This window comes from Tyto alba, unplaced genomic scaffold (assembly GCF_018691265.1).
Source record: "Tyto alba isolate M040663 unplaced genomic scaffold, T.alba_DEE_v4.0 Super-Scaffold_44, whole genome shotgun sequence".
NCBI lineage: Eukaryota > Metazoa > Chordata > Aves > Strigiformes > Tytonidae > Tyto > Tyto alba.
Genome location: NW_024881320.1, coordinates 7,230,302 through 7,248,583, shown reverse-complemented (window position 1 = coordinate 7,248,583; position 18,282 = coordinate 7,230,302). Strand labels below are relative to the sequence as shown.

Here is an 18,282-nt window from a genome sequence, read left to right as displayed (position 1 = left end):
TTGGCATCGCCGTGCTCCGCTGCTCTGGTGGTAAAGCCCAGGGAAACTGGGAGTAATGCCTTCCTGCACCCACCCAGCGCTGCCTCTTCTGCCGCGGGGCTGGATCCAGCCCTTCCTCCCCGACTCCCTGATGCTTTGGCTACCCTCTGCCTCTCCCGGCTTCCCTCTGCATGGGTACTGGCACCACAGGGTCCCCTCCCCAGGAAAGGAGCCCCCACACTGGCTGGAAGCAGCTTCATCCTTTCAAGGGGAAATCAATCCAAGTAAAGTAATTTCCTCCAGCATTAAAATTCCAGACTTCTCTGTCTTACTTGATCTCATTTGTGAGGTCTTGCTATTCAGTTGCTTGGAGACTTTTGTTTATTGCCCTGTTTTTCTTTTGTTTTAAATGGTTGAAGTTAGTGTTTTAACTAAGAACAAGGCCAAAAATATCTATTCCCAGGCAAAATTGCCTGGAGCTGGCCATGATTTCCATCTTTTGCTAAAGACATGTCCAACATGAAGCACGGTGCCCTTACAGGGACCAGTGGACAGGGACTTGCACACCGAATGCTCCTTCCCGTGCGGGTTGCTGGCTCAGGCCGGGGAACATCAGCAGAGGGAAGCTGTGTTGCGCTGGTGTTTGTGAGGGAGTTGCTTACTGGATCTGGATTTTTGCATCTGTGCAAACTTCTTCAGCTGCCACCTTCCACCAGGCTCCATGTATGGGCAGATGGGCAGCGGCACGCTGGTGATGGTCACCAGCAGTGCTCGGAAAGCTAATTCCCCTTCTCTGCACCTCCATGCAGCAGCTCTGGATGCTGTACTCCAAGCTGAGGTTCTGCTTGGAATGGGGGACCCAGCATGTGCCCTGTCCTGTAGGACCCATACCAGCCAGCCCAGTGCGGGTGCAGTAGTCAGTGGCAGCTCCTCAAAGCCAGGCAGCTATTTTGTAAATTATTCAGTGCGGCAGCAGCTGTCGTGAGCAGGAGCACAGACCCCTGACAGCACAGAGGGGGGCTTGAACAATGGCTGCAACACCCAAGGGGGCTGCCAGATGCATCACCCAGAGGATGTCGGACACATGGAGCAACTCGGAAAATAGGGTGGAGGTTTCCAGCGATGGCAGGAGGTCAGCAAGGGGACCTGGGCATGCACCAAGGGCGGTTTCCTCTCATGCTCCACCATCCCCTGGGCTCTTCTCCAACACAGTGAGTTGTTTTTGAGGGTGCAGGCAGCAGCATCACTCCTGCAGGCACCTTCTCTCGGCTGCCTGCACTCAGGAGGGGATTTTCAACACCACCAAACATGGCATGCACAGAGCTGAATTCAGTCCTCCCTAGCCCCCAGCACCCCGGGACAGGCAGCAGCTCCCAGGCACCGGCTGCTATGCCAAGCCAGGAAAGGCAGGATGCAGTTTGAATGCAAACACACTGGGGATGAGAAGACAAATGGCTCCAGGGGAAATACGACGACCTCCCCAGCAGTGTCAGGAAACATTTGTCAAATGGCAGAAGTCATTAGCTGTTTCACCACTCACCTATTGGGAACATCCCATCGCTGGTGATGGCTGGCTAATGCAAACCTGACAGGGCCTTTGCTGCCAGAGCCAAGGTCAGCTCCTGCTTCAGGTGACAACAGCCAGGTTTGCCCAGAACAGACTTGGCCACTGGTCTGGGCACCCCTGGCTCTGCCCGTGCCTTACAGATGGGCACAGCAAACCGATCTGTGCCAGGAAGACCTGCCTGGCTTCTGGCATCCCTTTTGAAGTAACTTCCAGTGCTCATTTTTCTATAAAATCAGAAGATTTCAAAGTCTTTTGGTACAGTGAAAGACTACTGCAAGTCAATCACAATGGGTGGGATGCCAAAGACCTGAGAAGGTAAAGGACTTTCTTAACATCCATGAAATGTTGACCCATGACTTATCCTTTTGGACAGCTTTAGGAAGTGTTGTGCTGAACTGTATTGAGCATAAGCATCCTCTGGGGAAAGCCGCTTGCCTCCTACACACAGCAGAGCGGGAGCAAGCCAACAGTCACCAGCCTTATGTTTGAAGGAAGGAAAGCACATTTAGTTTGTGCAGTGGTTGAATTTTGCCGCCTGGACACTGCTGGGCCAGCCCACGGCTGTTGATTTCATGCGGGTGAAGGTCTGCTCAGCAAAAATGAAATCTGAGAAACCGTCAGGTAAAAACCACTCTGAGCATGGAGGTGGGATGGGGGATCAATGAGAGCTAACACTAGGGCATGCAGATAGATTTATACAAATACTTAAATAAAAGCATATACTTAAGCACTTAACATAATTTAATACATTGCAAATAACATCCCACTGTAACTCAACCGCAGCAGCAATTATTTTCCAGTGCTGCCATGAGACTGGCAGCCCTCTGAGCTCCCAAATTAGCAGCTCTGGCAGCAGGGAGATGGGCCAGAGGCATGCCGGGGCCTGGCCCATGCTGTGGCCAAGCACTCTCACGAGAGGCTTTTGCTCTGCAATTGCCTTAGAATAAGGGGAAAATAATTTAATTAAGTGCACCCATGACTGGCAATGAAATGTTACAGTCAAGGGTCCTTTTGGGGAAATCAGTGAGGCCTCCTCTCCTCTCTTGGGAAAAATGGCACAGATATCTGGACTGGCCAAAAAGGGTAGAGCAAGGGATGAAGGAGGTTAATCCAAACCCAAAGGATGCTGAGACACAAAATGAATGAGCAAACTTGTGCGTTGGGCTGCCCTGACAAGGTGAGCTTTAAACATGACTGCATGAAGACATGTTCAAGATAAGATGCATTTTCTGCATTACATCTGAAACACAAAGGAGAGGTGGCACCCCCAAGGAGGGCAGCCATGGTGAGGGGACCTGGAGGGGTCCAGCAGCAACAGGCCCCTGCTGAACCTCCTCCTCTGGTGGGAGACAGTGCCCGGCACCTTGGCACACATTGGACACCCAGATGCCTTTGCAGTATGCACATCCCTCATCCATCTCAGGCTCAAACTCCTTTTTCTACATAAAACAGCAACATGCACCTGGAAGCTCAAAAACCACAGTGCTGGGAGTCTGTGAAATGAGGCAGAGAAAATGAGCAAGAGGTTGATTCCATAAAAACTGCCACCACCCCCTCAGCAAAGAGGCCACTTATTTGTGATGCTACCTGCAGCAAAAGAAGAAAGAATTGCGATGAAGAGAAGCTGTGATTTCTTTTAGTGGGTCCTGAGCCTCCTTCTGCAGTTAAGACATCGACACAGGCATGTCGGTTGAGTCACCAAACCAACTTTTGCAGGCTGGCCTTTCTGGAGAAAAGTCTCCTGAAAAAGTGGCTTTAGGAGGAGAGTAGAAAGGGCTGCAAAACACACGAGTAAGCAAAGCCACACAGCGTTGCCTCCGCAACCTCCACAGCCCGGCACTGCTGTCAGCTGCCTTGATGGAGTGCTGCTTTCGCACAGCAGCCCTCCTCCTAGACAACATTTTCTCTAGAATGGAGCTGCATGATAGAAGTCAATATATAAAAAATATTTAGTCTTTGCCTGATCTTAACATGCCTTCTCTCTAGTGCCGACGAAATTCTCAGCCTGGCTTTTTTGCTCTCAAATTCACAGCAGAGTAGCGCAGGTTCCTGCTAAGATTCCCCCCATCCCCCCAAACCCAGTCAGGGTCACAGCACTGCCCCCCACCTAAAACTCTTGCACCACTTTCAGACATGTCCAGTTTTCTTGTCCAAAACTCTGATGGTGGGGGGGTTTGGGGTACCCAGCCCTTTTCTGGCACACATGGGCAGTGATGCCCAGGGATGCCTTGGACATCCGACGCCTGCCACAGGCATGGGTCACTGGCATCACAGGCACATAGCACCAAAGTTGACATTAGAGTTAAATTCAAAACAGAATGAAACATCACTAGCACAAGGCTGGAAATAGGAAAAGGCTGTCAGAGATGTGAGTGCCGAGACTGAGCCCCCCTAGGTGCTGTTATGGTAGGGCTGAGGGGAGAAACAGGATCACCAGGAGACACTGAGTGGGCAGAAAGGGTCCTCCAACCATCGCTCCACCAGACTGTGGCAGTTTTTGGTCCTCCCTGTCCTGCCCAGAGTCATCACCACAGGCAGCGATGGTGCTGGGGAAGCCCTGTAAGAGCCATTCAGCCGTGGCACATCGGTGCATGTCGTGCCGGCTGCTGGGTGCCTTCCTTCCCCCTCCTCAGCAGCCTCCCTGGTGCAGGGCTGGCAGGGCACCAGGGAAATTAAGCAGGCGATTTCTAAAGCTGAGAGAAAAGCAGCCATCTGGGCCCTAACAGACAGGTCGTTTAATGAACAAAGGGAATTTTCTAGAGAAGCTGCAACAGTCTGAATAAAAGAAGCGGTAACCCCTCCGATCCATCCAGAGGCTGCCATAAGAGAAAAGCTTTCAGGGAGCACTGAATACAGGAGTAACGCCCCGTCCTGTCTAATTAAAGGATGAAGCAGGAGATGGGCTGAAGTGGTGGGAAGCAGGAAGGAGGAGGGTGGGCTGGGGGTGAAGTTCAAGGTTTTCTGTGCCACAAAGAGCTGGGGCAGCCGCCCACAACAGCAGGAGCAGCCATCTCAGCAGCTCCCTCTGCTTAGGCACCTACTTGTGCACCTTCAGGGATGGCATTTACATCACTAAGTCCCCTAGGAGACTTTATGTGCCCTTATCTTAACTCTCAGCACATTCACCATCAGAAAGCACAATTACTACTCGTGTGAGGGACAAAAAACCCAGGTAACTTTCCCAGGTCACAGCTCCAAAGTTCAGGGTACAAACCTGGCACCCTTGTCCTCACCTTGCACATCTACTACCAGCTACAGACACCTCTCCTCTCCTTTCTGCTCTTCCTTGTAGGAGAACCATCATCACTCATAATTCAACTTGCGAGTACTTTCTCACCCCATCGTTTCATGCTCTGGCACATTTTGTAACCTTGTTTTGCACGCTTGCATGCAGCTCTCCCCTTTCTCCTGGGGCTGGTGAACAGGTCTCTTTTGAAGCTCTTCCAGGTTATTGAACTACTGTGTTAATGCAGCTTGTTTCCCATCAGTTGAGGGCAGAGTGCCGGGGACATCATTTATTTTCCATGTTTATTTATGTCAGGAGAGTCCTTAAAGGATTTGTTTGCAGCTGCTTTGGTTGTTGCTCTTGCCGAGGTTACCTCCCACCCCCTCTGTGTGCCAGCAAGCCAAGCCCAGGGAGACTGGAGCCCACCAGCTTCCTTCAGCTGTTTTGATGCCGTGGAAACAACTAATTTCCTTTATGCTTCTTAATAAGGAGCAGAATCACCATTTTTTTTCTGGCTAATAGGCCCTTATGCTCCTTGAAGGTAAGGCAAGCTGGGAACCAGCAGTGATCCCTCAGTTGAACACCCTATTTCTGCACAGTCCTCTAGGAAGGGCCAGTTCTGTTCACCTTTTCAGATGGCTTGAGAATGTCCCATCTAGATTTTGATGATACAATCACAGCAGAAATCAATGTTGCTCCCATGGCATGTAAGCCCCTCCAGGGTGATGTGGATGGAGACCTGTAAGCCCTTGAAAAATAGAGGTACTGGGATTATCTCAACAGAGCAATTCCCTCTGCCTCTCTCATCCTCATGGAGGAACTATCTGGGTGCATATTTTACTCCACCTGCCTTTATTATTATTATTTCTCCAGGCTCAGTCATGGCTGCAGGTGGTTATTTTGTTTTGCTATAAACAATATATAGTCAGTTTGCAAACTGAGATGACCTCCTCTGCACCAGCACCTGCTCAGGGCTCCACACCAGCCCTGGTTCATCACCCACGGATGATGGCCAGACCCTGTGCCCTTGTCCAGGTGGTCCAAGCTGGCACATTGCCCCACTCCCAGCTGCTACCCAGCAACTTCCAGCTCTTCCATCCCTGAGGTGATGTGCTGGGGAGCTGGCTGCCAATTAGTTTTCTCTTTAGGGTTCAAGGCTACCCCAGAGAGGAAGAGCATGCCATATCGATTTCCTCTGTCATCCCTGCAACCATCTGGGCAAAGAAACATTTGTTATTTTGTGACAGATCCCTGCAGAGGCCACTCAGGCATCCTACCTGCTTGCACAGCGGAGCTGGCAATTTTGCCAGAAACTTTGCTTTAAAGGGTTTTGCAACGTTAATTAAATTTCTGCCGTTGTATCTCTTGGCTCTGAATAAGATCTGGGCCTCTCTGAGCATGTGAAGAAGGGCTCAGCTCCTCGTCCCTGTTCAAACCTGGCTCTGAACAAGTCTGGCTCCCACGACTGAATTCCCTGTACACAACATCAGAAATACAATATTGTCCCTCACCGAAAGGAAATGAATTCAGGACTATTGGGGTTCAGACACGGTATGGGTCTAGATAACCTAGAGTCTTGGAGATGAGCCCATAGCTACAAAAAAAGCAGATGTCTTTGCCCAGAGAAACGATTCCTCTAAATAGACAAACGGAAATGAGTATCTGTGATCACACAGACAGACACGATGCAGGAGAGATGGCAAGAAACCCCAAGGACTCCTGCTGAATTCAACACAAAACTCCCACAACTCCGGCTCCCTTTTGACTCCGATGATGCACAGCCCCTGCCTTAGGCTGGCCCCGATGACCTCTGCCAACACAGCCAGGCTTTTGTAGACACTTTTCAGGAAAGCACATAAGGAAGAGGATCTGCCAAGCCTGAGAAATACAGGAGATGGGGGGGTTAATAGTTAAAATTCTTTAGAAAATTGAAACAGAGGCTGTTTTTTTAGGAAGAGGATATTAATAAGTGAGAGAGGAGGGATACATGGAGAAGATAAAGAGAACTTTAACAGAGGCAAGCTGTGGGACTGGGGCTTCCCAAGCAGAATGGCTAGATCCACTGCCTGAGCTGTTCCTGTGGTGGAGGTGGGAGATGGGCACACGGCTCACTGGGATCCCGCAGGGCTGGGAAACCAGAACAGAGGATGGAAAACAGACTGGCGGTGCCGGGCTGGCATTTCCTACACAGCATAACACGATTTCTGCCAGCTATTACAACGAGGCTGGAAGCAAGGCAGTTGGTGGGGTCAGAAGATGCTTGGCATCAGCAGCTTTGCTCCAGGGCAGCTATTAATCATCGCCCTTTGTGGCCAGAGCTGCCCGAGTGCGACAGAGGGGTGGTGCGGGGCTGCGAAGGCGAGAGCCAGCACGCTGGCACTGCGGTCCCGTGGGCACGTTCACACGCTGATATTTTCAGGAGGTGGCCAAAACACGCTGAGCAGAGCGGCCGCAGACTGACAATGGTGTGTCTGTGCCTGCTCTGTGGCTACGGGAAATATCCAGCGGGCTCAGCGCCACAGCAGGCTATTTCAAGAAGAAAGTCAAAGTTTGTGCAGCTGTTGATAAAGGTATCTGATACGAGATACAGGGAAACTACTGCAGAATAGGAGCAAGGAGGTGCAGAAGGCACTTTGCAAACTTTATTCACCTAAAGCATAGACTACTGTCACCACACAGGGCTTTAGTGACCAAAGGTTTGCACCAAGGGGCAGGATTTGAACGCTGGGAGCCCTGGCCAAGTTAATACCATTTCCCCCACCCTCTATTAATAACAGCAATAAAAAAGGTGCTCGGGGAGCAGCCTGGAGGGCTGAGCAGGGCGCAGACCCGTGGGGAGAGCCTAGCACCCCACCTCGCTCCTACGGATGGGTTCCTTACCTCTGCTCCCAGCCCAGCCCCAACATATTTTCTCGGATATTTTCCCAGTTTCCACAAGAGGGCACCGGCACGACACCGACGGGGCCGCCCCGGTGTCCCCGAGCAGCGCCGGGCCGGCCCCAGGGGCTGCGCGGCCCCACGGCAGCGGCGCGGGGGCAGGCCGGGGGCTCCGGGGCAGGGTCTCCCCCCGGGGTTTTGCCTGCAGAAGCAAAGCGGTTGAGGTACGTCTCCCAGGAGAGCTCCCTGCCAAGGCTGGGAGCGGGGAGATCTCAGTTCTGCAGCCCTGGCTCACCAAGACATTTGCTATTGCAGAAAGAAACCCGCTTTGCTCAAAAAGGGTGATTTTCTGGAATAGCTCTGCTGACACTGAGGAGCTGCGCGGAGGGGAAGGGGCTCTCCCCGGTGGGTGCGGAGGGGCACCCACCATCACCCATCTCCTCCAACCTCTGCATCCCTGTGCACAGCCCAAGCAGGGAGCACAAACCCTCGGGAGCTGCTCCTTTGGGGAAATGGTTTTGTCCGCAGGGCACTGCTGGGCTCCTGGCAAACCCTGATTCAGGGGAAAACCTAGCTGGGAAGAGAAACACCCGTGAAAGTGAACACGCACCACACCCACTGCCCCCCCACCTAGTAACAGAAGTGTGGATGAAAGGAGCTGGCCCGGCTCAGCAGATGGGCTTTGCAGAGCAGATCCGTGGGGCACACACCTACCCCAGCCTGGGGGTCAGCCAGCAGACCTGTACATGTCCAAAATGCAGAGGTGACTCCAGGGCATCACCTGGGAGAGCTGCACCCCGCAGCTGCACCCCGGGCAGGCCCCGCTCCCAGGAGTGCTCCTCCTCTTCAATGACCCCAGCTCCCCGCAGCGTCACGAGTGGCAGCAGGACTCAGCACTGCCAGGACCCTGTCGAGGTGCAGCCCAACCACACACAGACTGCTGCTGGCGCCTACTCAGCACTGTCCATACTCATACCACAACTCTGAGCAAATACAGAGTGCTTCTTCCCCCGCTACGTGATCCTCCGCACTGCCACGGTCTGATGGGGAGTAAAAACAAAGCAGCTCTTAAGAGCTGAACGCTGCCAAGTGCTGATCCAGCAACCACCTCTCACGTGGAGCCCCTTGAGCTGTAGCTAACCCCAGGGATCTGCAGCTATGATGAAAGGGGACCCCACCAAAGCCACCCATCTCCAGACTGGGCTAGATAGCCTTCACAAAGGGAAGCCTTTGAGTATTAGAGACCTGGTGCCCGGAGCTCAGGTCACCAAGCAGTTGCTTGGTCAGTGACTACATCTCATACCTCAGAGCCCAGCAGATCAGGCACTCGGTACTCTGGGTTTTAGACAGAGAAAGAGAATTTTAGTATCATCTTGGGTGAGTTTTTTAACCTGGGTGAGCTTGCAGAAGACCACTCAAATCACTGTTGCCCTCTTCACCACCTATATGAGACCCTGGAGAGTGACAGCTGATTTTTTCTAGATTATCTTGATCTTGCTGGACACTGAGTGAGTGCGTACCAAAGCACAAGGTGTATTAGAAATGCCAAAACAGCAACAGATTGTCTGACAGGGCTGTCATTCTGTCATGAAATATGACATGCATCCAGCCCAGGAGGAAGAGCTGGATTGCTGTACACTTTAATGTCAGCTGAGGCCATGCAAGATTATTCCTCATTTCAGAGTCTCATTGATCAGACCTGGAGGATACATTTCTGCAGTATAAACAAAATATGGCAAAAGTCCCAAACCACCTACCTCTCTTCAGCTGCGTCTTTATATAAAACACATTGCCATTCCACAGGCACGTCTATGAGGGATTTCCCTTTTGTGAACCCAATTTCCTCTCGCTTTTGAACAAAAATGCATCTTTGACATGAAGGATGTAAAGGTAGAGACAGCATGGCTTGGTACAGAGCAACAGGGAATTTGCTGAGCGGCAACAAAATGGAGAACAAACAAGAAAAATAAAAGTCAATTTAATGCGGAGAATTTATCAAAGGAACAGAGATGCTTCTTGAGCAGCACCGACTGCCCTTCTGTTGGCAAACATGCTGGAAGGACACTATGGGCACCAAGAAGGAACAGCAGTGACAAAGTAAGCACAAGTAACAAGGTGGGAACAAGCCTACGGGCTGGTGGGAGCTCCCCATGCTCCCCACCACATGTCCTGTCAAATGTGCAGCCTCGACCAAGCACAGGCTAGGACATAACTAATGTTGAGTGGATGTAATATCTCCAGAGGACATCCCACATGGTGGGCTCAAGAAAAACAGGAGAGACTGCTTTGTTTTTCTCTTGCTTGGTGATAAATGACACCTGACACCCTTTCCCAAAGGCTGAATTCATCAACTCCAGAGCTTACAGGTAATTAGATCTGGAGTCATAGTAGGATTGTCTCTAGCAGTCTTGGTATCATTTTGCTCCTTGTGCTTTCCCTTGGGATCCTATAACCAAACTTCCCAGGAGCTATAGTAAGACAAAAAGAGCATTTTCTTGTGTAACACCCTTCAGCCAAGTAGACCTCCATGGTTTTGGTAATTATAGGCCTTTGAGGAAGCACTGCCTTCAGGGTGGCTGTGGAGGAGCCCAGCAGATCAGGGCACCAGGAGTCAAAGCTTCAACTTAGAGAGAAACATGAAAATCCGTCGCCTGAGATGTACTTCAGCCACAATATCAGCAGTAGTACTTCTGCACATAACAACACCTCACTGAGAAAATGAAGGGTTGACCAACACATAGGCAGTCAAAGCCCGAGAACAAGCAGTATAGCCTGTAACTTGCAGTATTTTGGAAAGTCTACAGCTGTCAATCAAATGCGCACTGCCTCAGATGAGCATTTCCAGGCTTTCTTCTCAAAAGGAACCCCATGGGAATCCCTTCCTCACACACTGGTCTTTTGCATCTTTTAATCCCATTCAGGTCCACTCCATGGTTTAGATGCTCACTTGGTCCCAACACCACTCTCAGATCTGCTTCCTCGACATCAAAAAAGCGTCAGACAGTGACATCCTCAAAATCTGGCAACAGAACATGAAGTTTCCTTTTCATCTCTTGGTAGTCTGCCATCTCCAGCAAGGGGCATTTGGTGGGAAGTGGAAAAATCCAGAGCCAGGTAGTTTGGGATGGGAGTCCTGGGAAAGCTGTGTGGAGGTTAAATGCCCCCACTATAGTGCAGGACATGCAACCTCTGCAAATGAAGACAAATCTGTGGATGAAGCAGTCCAGACCTCTTATCTCCACCTGTGTTTTGGATGAGGGAACCTTTTGTCCTGCATCCTTAAAGAAGGATGTGTGTAGTGGGCCGTGTGGGACACACTAGAGTTGCAGAGCAAGCCCAGGACATAACGGCAGTGCCTGGGCTGCCAAGTGATCTCCAGCAGCAGGGAGCTGAACCACAAGAGATGCCAGTTGGGGTTTGTTAAATGACAAGATGATATAATCCAAACATGTCCATCACCTTCAAGCAAGGACCCTGTGACACAGGTAAAATTGCTTTTGTTCACCCAAAAGATCAATATTGTCAGGATGAAATAATAAATCAGCTAGTGTGAAGAACTCAGTCTGACCACTGAGAGTCAACAGGCAGAAACTCCCTCTTGAAAAATAAAAAAAAAAAAAATCCTGGATATACTGTCACTTTCCAAATCACTGTATTTGGACCACTCTCACCAGGAGCTGTAGATCATCTCCAGATTTCTTGGAAGAACGATTTTCTGTGCACACAGTTTATTCTGATGCAGGAAATTCCTCAGATTTAATCAGGTTCTTTTATATTATGTCATCATGGTTAATCAAACTGCCAGAGTCCCATCTATAGACCACACTCCTCAGTGAACATCGGCACTTAGTCCACGGCAGGACTTTCCTCTGAACAAACCCATTGTCAAAGGCAGTTTCTCATTACACTCATCTAAAACTCTCTGGTCCTTCAGCAGCTTCTTCCCCTCGACCCTGCACGTCTGCTTTGTTTTGCACTGGATTTAACTTTGCATATGTGGTTTGGTGTGGAGTTTTTTTAATATAACATCAAATCTCTTAATTCTCTGACCCAGAAATCAGCGACAATCCTCATAAAAATCTGGGACAAAGACGACGCAGTTGCACGCATGCAGCAACAAGAGCTTCCGAAACTCCCCAATCTACCCATTTAAAGTGATTTTGATTAAAGAAAGCATTTTGAGAACTGTTGCTGTCAGATCCCTGGTTATTTTGAAAGCATATCCTTGGCTTTCAAGTGCAGCTCTACTCTGAACAAGACACTTTAAAGAGCAACAACGTGGTGGTCCAGGTTTACCATCAGCTGGTGAGTCGCACCTGAGATGTGAGGACTTATTCCTCCCATGTTGTCACCTCCACAAGGCCAGCTATGACCCGAGACCCACACAGGGTGCACGCCTGATCCCACGGCATCCAGAAATAAAGGTTTCCTCAGCCGCAGAGTGACCTTTCCCGGAGCCACACAGCCCATTCCTGCAGCACTTTTGCCAATGAGTAAATAATGAGAAATTAGTGCACAGCCCCAGCGATGAGTCAGAGCGAGCTGCTGCTGGCACTAACGAATCTGCAGGGACGAAACAGGGTGTTGGAGACATCCAAGCCCCCCCCCCCATCCCCCTGCCTTGGTTTCATGACGACGTCGCCCGTGTCACACCCCTGTCACCCCCGAGTCCTCAGCGGGGCTGACGCATGTGGTCCCGCCGGTGAGTCACTCCCAGACACCAAACTGGGAGAGCCCCGTCTGATGCCAGGCAGGGGATGGGAACGCGCTGCGTTTCACAGTGCCTCTTTGCAAGTTTAGTATAATGAGAGAGAACAGCAGAACATTGCAAGCTGAGTCAGGTAGGCACACGCAGGCAGCGACCTCCCTTGTGAGAGCCCCAGGAGTTTTTAGGGGCAAAAAGAGGGTACTGAGGTACAGCTCCACTGCCACCAGGGATGGCAGGGTCTGGCTGGAGGGGTCCTGCCAGCCAGGAGCTTCTTCTAACCTGCAACACTTTGCTTCAGCACCCACGGATGAAGAGCAAGGCCAAGGTGGGAGCTCACCGGCTCCATCCCCAGCACCAACCATGGGGAAGATCCCAGTGAGAGCAGGGTTTCCCCCACCTGCTTTGAACACTTCCTGAAGGCAGTCTCATTAAAGCGGGTGATTTAGCTTAACTACCATGGGTAGTTCACACGGCTGGGCCCACAATAGCAGCCAAGCTGGGGAGGAAATTGCATTACTGTATCTGGAGGTCTGGGGTGCTCAAATCTGAAAGGGAAGTAGCGGTTCAAACCAGCCAAGGCTTTAATACCAGATTAAATGCTTTCACAGGAGCCTGTCTGTTTGAAAGCTTCCAGCCAGCCTTTTGTCAAGCCAATTTAGTTTGCATTGTACTTTGGCTTCAAGAGGTACCTTAAAATGTGACAAGCAGCCCTTTATTTTTATTTTTTTAACATGGTATCTTAGCTTTCTTGGAAGGAATTCATGGACCTGAGATGGCCACTGCTCCATATGGGAAGGGAATGAAGTGCTTTAGTGGCAGAGGGGCTGAGCAAAGCTCCTCTCTCCAATGCAGTTGGCCTGAATGCATTATTGTTTAAGGAATCTATTGAGCATTTTGTCCTGAAAGACTTGCCATTTTAGAAGGCCGAATGAAGCTCCAACTGGGATTATCAATTTTTAATTTCCCCATTAGCAGAAACAGAAGGTTACGAGTCTGGTAGTTTCTCCTGATAGAGAGAACAGCCTATTTCCATACAGGGATTTTACTTTAAGAGGGCTAATTATCCAAAACCTTGAACCAGGCGGTAAGCCATGTCTCGGGGACACTGTGCCAGACCCCAGGTGCTTAAATGCGGCGATTTAGGAGAGTTCCTGGCTGATCCTGGGGCAGGTGGGAGCAGGAGGGCAGCTGGGCCGGGATGTGCAGCTGCACGTGGGCATCTGGCAGTGACAGCAACGGGATGCTCCTACCCTCCTGCAGGTGGGAAAAGAACCCCAGAAACAGCAAGAAGGAGCCTGTTCCCCAAGCGTGGGCCGGCTTCTGCTTTGAAATTTGGCACCTTGGAGACATGGGGCACAGACTCATAGGAAACCGCTGCTCCTCCACTCCCTGATGTGGGGACACAGAGGGACCTCTGTCTGTGCCCCCCCCCCCCGGCCCACTTCAGCCAGCCGAGGGGGGGCACAGCCGCCCCGGCTCTCCCCACAAGCGCATCCTTGTCATTCAAATGAGAAGCTGCCACAAAGGCGAGGGCCTTGCCCTGAACAAAGAGCCGCTTGGGACGGCAGAGGGGGATGCGGGTCCGTGGTCTCCACTGATGAATGCAAATGTCTCCATCCCCGGGGAGCAACTTCTCTGGGAACAACACAGACAGGCTTTGTGAGCCAGAGGCCGAGAGAGGCATCGCTCATACGCAAGCCCCCAGGAATGCCCAGCAAGCCCCAGCTGGAGAAATGCCTGGGGGGCACACACAGGCCTTCCCTGTCACCCCTGACCATGCAGTCAAGAAAAACCAGCTCACAGGGGTTTTTTTTTGCACCAACGCTCTTGTAACCAAACTAAAACTGTCCTGGCACTCCTGCATCCCTTAGCCACTGATGCCAGAGCCCATGTCCACAAGGGATGAGCTCAGTGATGCCACCACCAGCTCCCATCCTGGAACCCCAGCACCAGGGCAAATCATCTCCCTGGGACAAAGTGTCTCGCTCAGGGCTAAGCTCGGTCAGTGTTGGGCATCAGTCCATCCCCAAGCCATAGTTTTTGCTCGGCACCCAGCGTCCCACCCGCAATGGGCAGAACCCATCTGCTCAACAGCCAATTCCATTACAAGCCAACAGGTCCCCAGGTCAACATCTTCCGTGTACACACTCTACCATGCCAGCTCTTCTGAAAAATAAAACTTGAAGGTAGACCTCCCTTCAGACCTGGTTCAAAGCCCAGTGAAGTGAGAGGTCTTATATACTTTAGTAGTAACCGAGTAATAAAGTTTTTGCTGCTTGCACCCCTGAGATGCTCAAGTCCAACAGCCATAAAAGGATGCAATTTGTGAACGCTGGGCACTGTGGCGAGGAGGGGTTGTGGGGTTTACTGTAAAGGCAGCAGTGCAAAATGCAAAGTAATAAATCTCAAAAGCAACATAGTAAAATTCGAGAGAAACACTCAAGTCAAACTCTGTTCCATCTGCTATTTTATGCTCTCTTTGTTAGAGCAGCTAATGGAGAACAATAAAAACATTAATAATCAAGCTAGATTTATAAACTGGGCAGGATATTTCACTAGTAATGAAATCTGGAGAATCATTCAATATTATATTGCTTTGGGCAGCACTCTAACAAGAACTGCCTTTGAATTATAGCCCTCTTTCATTTTGTTGAACTTTAATTTGGCCCAGCATCACTGTTTCATTTAAAACAAACCTATAGCAGGACCGGAGTGTAGGATGCAGCTCAGATGCACAGTCCTGCTTGGTGCTGAAAGCCTCTCGGCTGCAAGGGCAGGGTATTTGGGATGTAAAAGCTCTGTTGACATTGTGCTCTATTTACTGCAGAGAATTGCTGGATATAATTTTCAAAGGTTAGTGGAGCTTTCTATTACCATGGTTTCATGCTTCCTAGTTTTCAAATATTTGGTTGAAATGCATCACAGATCTTTAATTTCTTAGTTGCTTCATAAAGTGGATGTCAACTAATTCTTAAAGCTCTCACTTCCCACACAGTGGTATTTTCCTGACAAACACCTCTGAAAACACTTGGCATTCTCTGCTCCCTGAAGCTCATTAGAGGGTATAAGCACAAACCTGCTTTACAATCAACCCCTTTGTAATCCCACCAGCGCCGTCTCGAGCCAGAGAGATGTATTTGCCCCAGCAAGGAGGGGAGAAATCACAGACACCCATCTGACATCATCTGCTCTGTACTTCCCAGCCTAAATAAGGCTTCATTTGAGTGTAGGGCTCTGTAATCCCCTTCTCCTGCAATTCACTTCTGCACTTTCACCATCCCCAGCACCTTTTGCTTTGTGAGACTGCCACAGCTCTTCAGCATGGTTTTGAGCTACTGCTCAAATCCAGTCCAGGGCTAAAAAGAAAAGGTACCTTAATGGCTGAAAGTTGTCAGTGATAACTAATAAGCCCCTTCGAGTATTAACATTTAACCTGTAAAAGCTGAGTGCAGCACGTATGGTAGCAAGGGTAAAAGTGGGTCAAAGACAAAGTTTGAGTCAAATTGACTGGGGCAGAATACACCAATTTGTGTGCCCTTTGCATGAAATATTAATTCCAGCTTTAACATTTGGTTGTAGGGGAAAGCAAATGCACCATAAAGATGCAGATGTGCCTTATTTCCCCCACATTTTCTATTCTGTTAGGAACGGATGGGGGACTGTATGCTTTGTCCTTCCCAGCAGGTATTTGAGCAGGAGCCTGGAGCCGGAGCACCCGGAGCCTCAGTGGCAGCGTCCTGGCGCACTGCTCCGTGCGAGCCTCACACATTAGATAACCCTGCCCTGCTGCAAATCCTCCCTCCCTCCTTCACAGCAGCACACAGGCAGCATTTTGAAATTCGCTGAATTTCAGGGAATTTCTCCAAACTGGCGGGTCCAGCTCCGGGACTGCTTGCCCACGCCCAGCCACAGCCAGCTTTCTGACACCCGGGGTTGACGTAGCTGTGGAGCTTCTCTGAGCTGGTATCAGCTACAAGAAACTTTTCCTCCTCCAGGAGAAAAGCCTCCATCTCTCCCCTCTCAGAGGAGACGGCATGAAGCTGTACTGACCTGCTGGCACCATGACCTGGCAGGTACGTGACCTAAGCCCTTGCTGCCTACTAAAACCTGTCACCTCCCTGCAAACCGAGCAGACACCCGTGAGCAGAGCAGCCTGACCACAGGGATGCCCATGCCGTGCAGACCACCGCAATGAAGTCAACCCTCCACCTGCTGCCGGCGCAGAGCAGCACCTAATGGATCCCCAAGCATGTCCCAGTCCTCAGGGATCGCTCTTGCTCCAAACGTGCCATTTTATCCCTCTTGCTGGCAGGAGTTTGTGTGGCTCCACTGCGGGCAGAGAGCCCTTGAGAGAGGCCAGCCCTTTCTCAGCACCTGAGAAATCACCATCTGTGTGCGAATGCTGGTGGGGCCATCACCCCACGGATGTTGGGCTGGGGGAAAATTGGGCCACCACACCAGGGTGCAGGGGGGCACAGAGTGAGGTGGGGGTGTGTGAGTACAACGGTTACAAGGGGACACGCAGCACACCGGGTGTGAGGGAGGGGGCACCCGGGCTTCAAAAGGGCTCCGTGCAGTGGATATGGAGTGGGGGGCACCGGATGCGGGGTGTGTGTGTGTAAATGGAGCTTTCCACGGGTGCGGGGGGACACCAGGTGCAACGAGAGAGTGCCTGGAGGAGAGCGGGGAGCACCGGGTGTAAAAGGACACCGAGCAGCGGGTGCAAGCTGGAGGGCACTGCCTGCAACGGCGGGGGGGACACCGAGCAGCGGAGCGCCCCGGGGAGCGTGTCCAGCCGCCGGGGCTCGCCCGGAGCCGCGGGGACCAGCGATGCCCGGAGGTGTGTGTGTGGTGATGGTTGGGGGGGGGAACACCCAGAGATGTGGGTGTCGGGTGCGGTGGGAGCGGAGAGGAGGCGCGGGGGGTCGCGGATAACTCACAACTCCTCGGGCGATGTCGTCCGCCGCGGGGGTCGGCGCCGCCGGCGCTTCTTGCCACGCCAGCCACAGGGCGACCACGAGGAGCATCTCCCGGCGGCGGGCGCGGTGCCGGGCGGCGGGGCTCAGCATCCCCCCGCGCCCCGCGTCCCCCCCCGGCCGGGCCCGGGCCCGCGCTGGGCTCCGCCGAGCCGCCGGGCTCCGCGCTGCATCCGCGCTCCCGCCCCGGGCTGCGGGCGCCGCCGGGGAGGTACGGACGGACGGACGGACGGACGACGCTGCCCTGCTCCGCCGAGGAGGTTCCGCGCTGCTCCGCTCCGCGGTTCTCCGCCGGGAAGGCTCCGCCGCCGGGGCGGCTGGTGCGCGGTCACATCTCCCCGCTCCCGCACTCCGCGGAGCGAGAAAGTTGCTTCGGGCGCTGCCGCGGAGCGGAGCGCGGCTCGGCTGGGGCTGCTGCCCGGGGCCGCCGCGGCTCTCTCGCTGCTGCCATGCACCCCTCTGCGCCCCGCCGGCCGAGCGCCCGGCCAGCGCCGGGGGGGGGGGGGGGAGGAGGAGGAGGAGGAGGAGGAAGGGATGCTAATGAGGGAGGCGGTGTCAGGGCTCCGCCGGGGAGGGGCCGGCACAGCGCGGACTGGCCGCGGCGCTGCGCAGCGCCGAGCACCGGCCGCGGCCCCAGCGCAGCTCCCCCCCCGCAGCTTTGTGGCTGCGTCTGGTTGAAACAACGCCTCAGGCTGCCCCCACGCTCCTTTCTAAACATCAACATCTCTTTAAGTACCAGCGTCACCCTCCGAGGTTTTTTTTTTTTTTTTTTTTTTTTTTTTTTTTTTGTTTTTTTTTGTTTTTTTTGTTTTTTTTTTTTTTAAGGTGCTGCGGAAAAGGCTGGGTGGTTGGTGCATCTCCCCCGATAGCCAGTCTCAGCGAGACAAATGGCTCGCTTGTCCCCATAAACAGCATAACGGGATCCTGTGGCCGCTGCAGCGTGCCCTCC

The 18,282-nt window shown here is 52.1% G+C and overlaps 1 protein-coding gene across 1 annotated transcript in view; it reads right to left on the bottom strand.

Moving 5' to 3' along the window:
- The window catches only part of MMP17 (matrix metallopeptidase 17), a 68,293-nt gene extending 50,475 nt beyond the window's left edge, over window positions 1–17,818 (bottom strand). Inside the window, exon 1 of the mRNA XM_033008324.2 lies at window positions 17,298–17,818. Coding sequence (XP_032864215.2) covers window positions 17,298–17,426 — 129 coding nt within the window. The 5' untranslated portion in view covers window positions 17,427–17,818. The remainder of the gene's footprint in view (window positions 1–17,297) is intronic.
- Window positions 17,819–18,282: the final 464 nt, after the last annotated feature.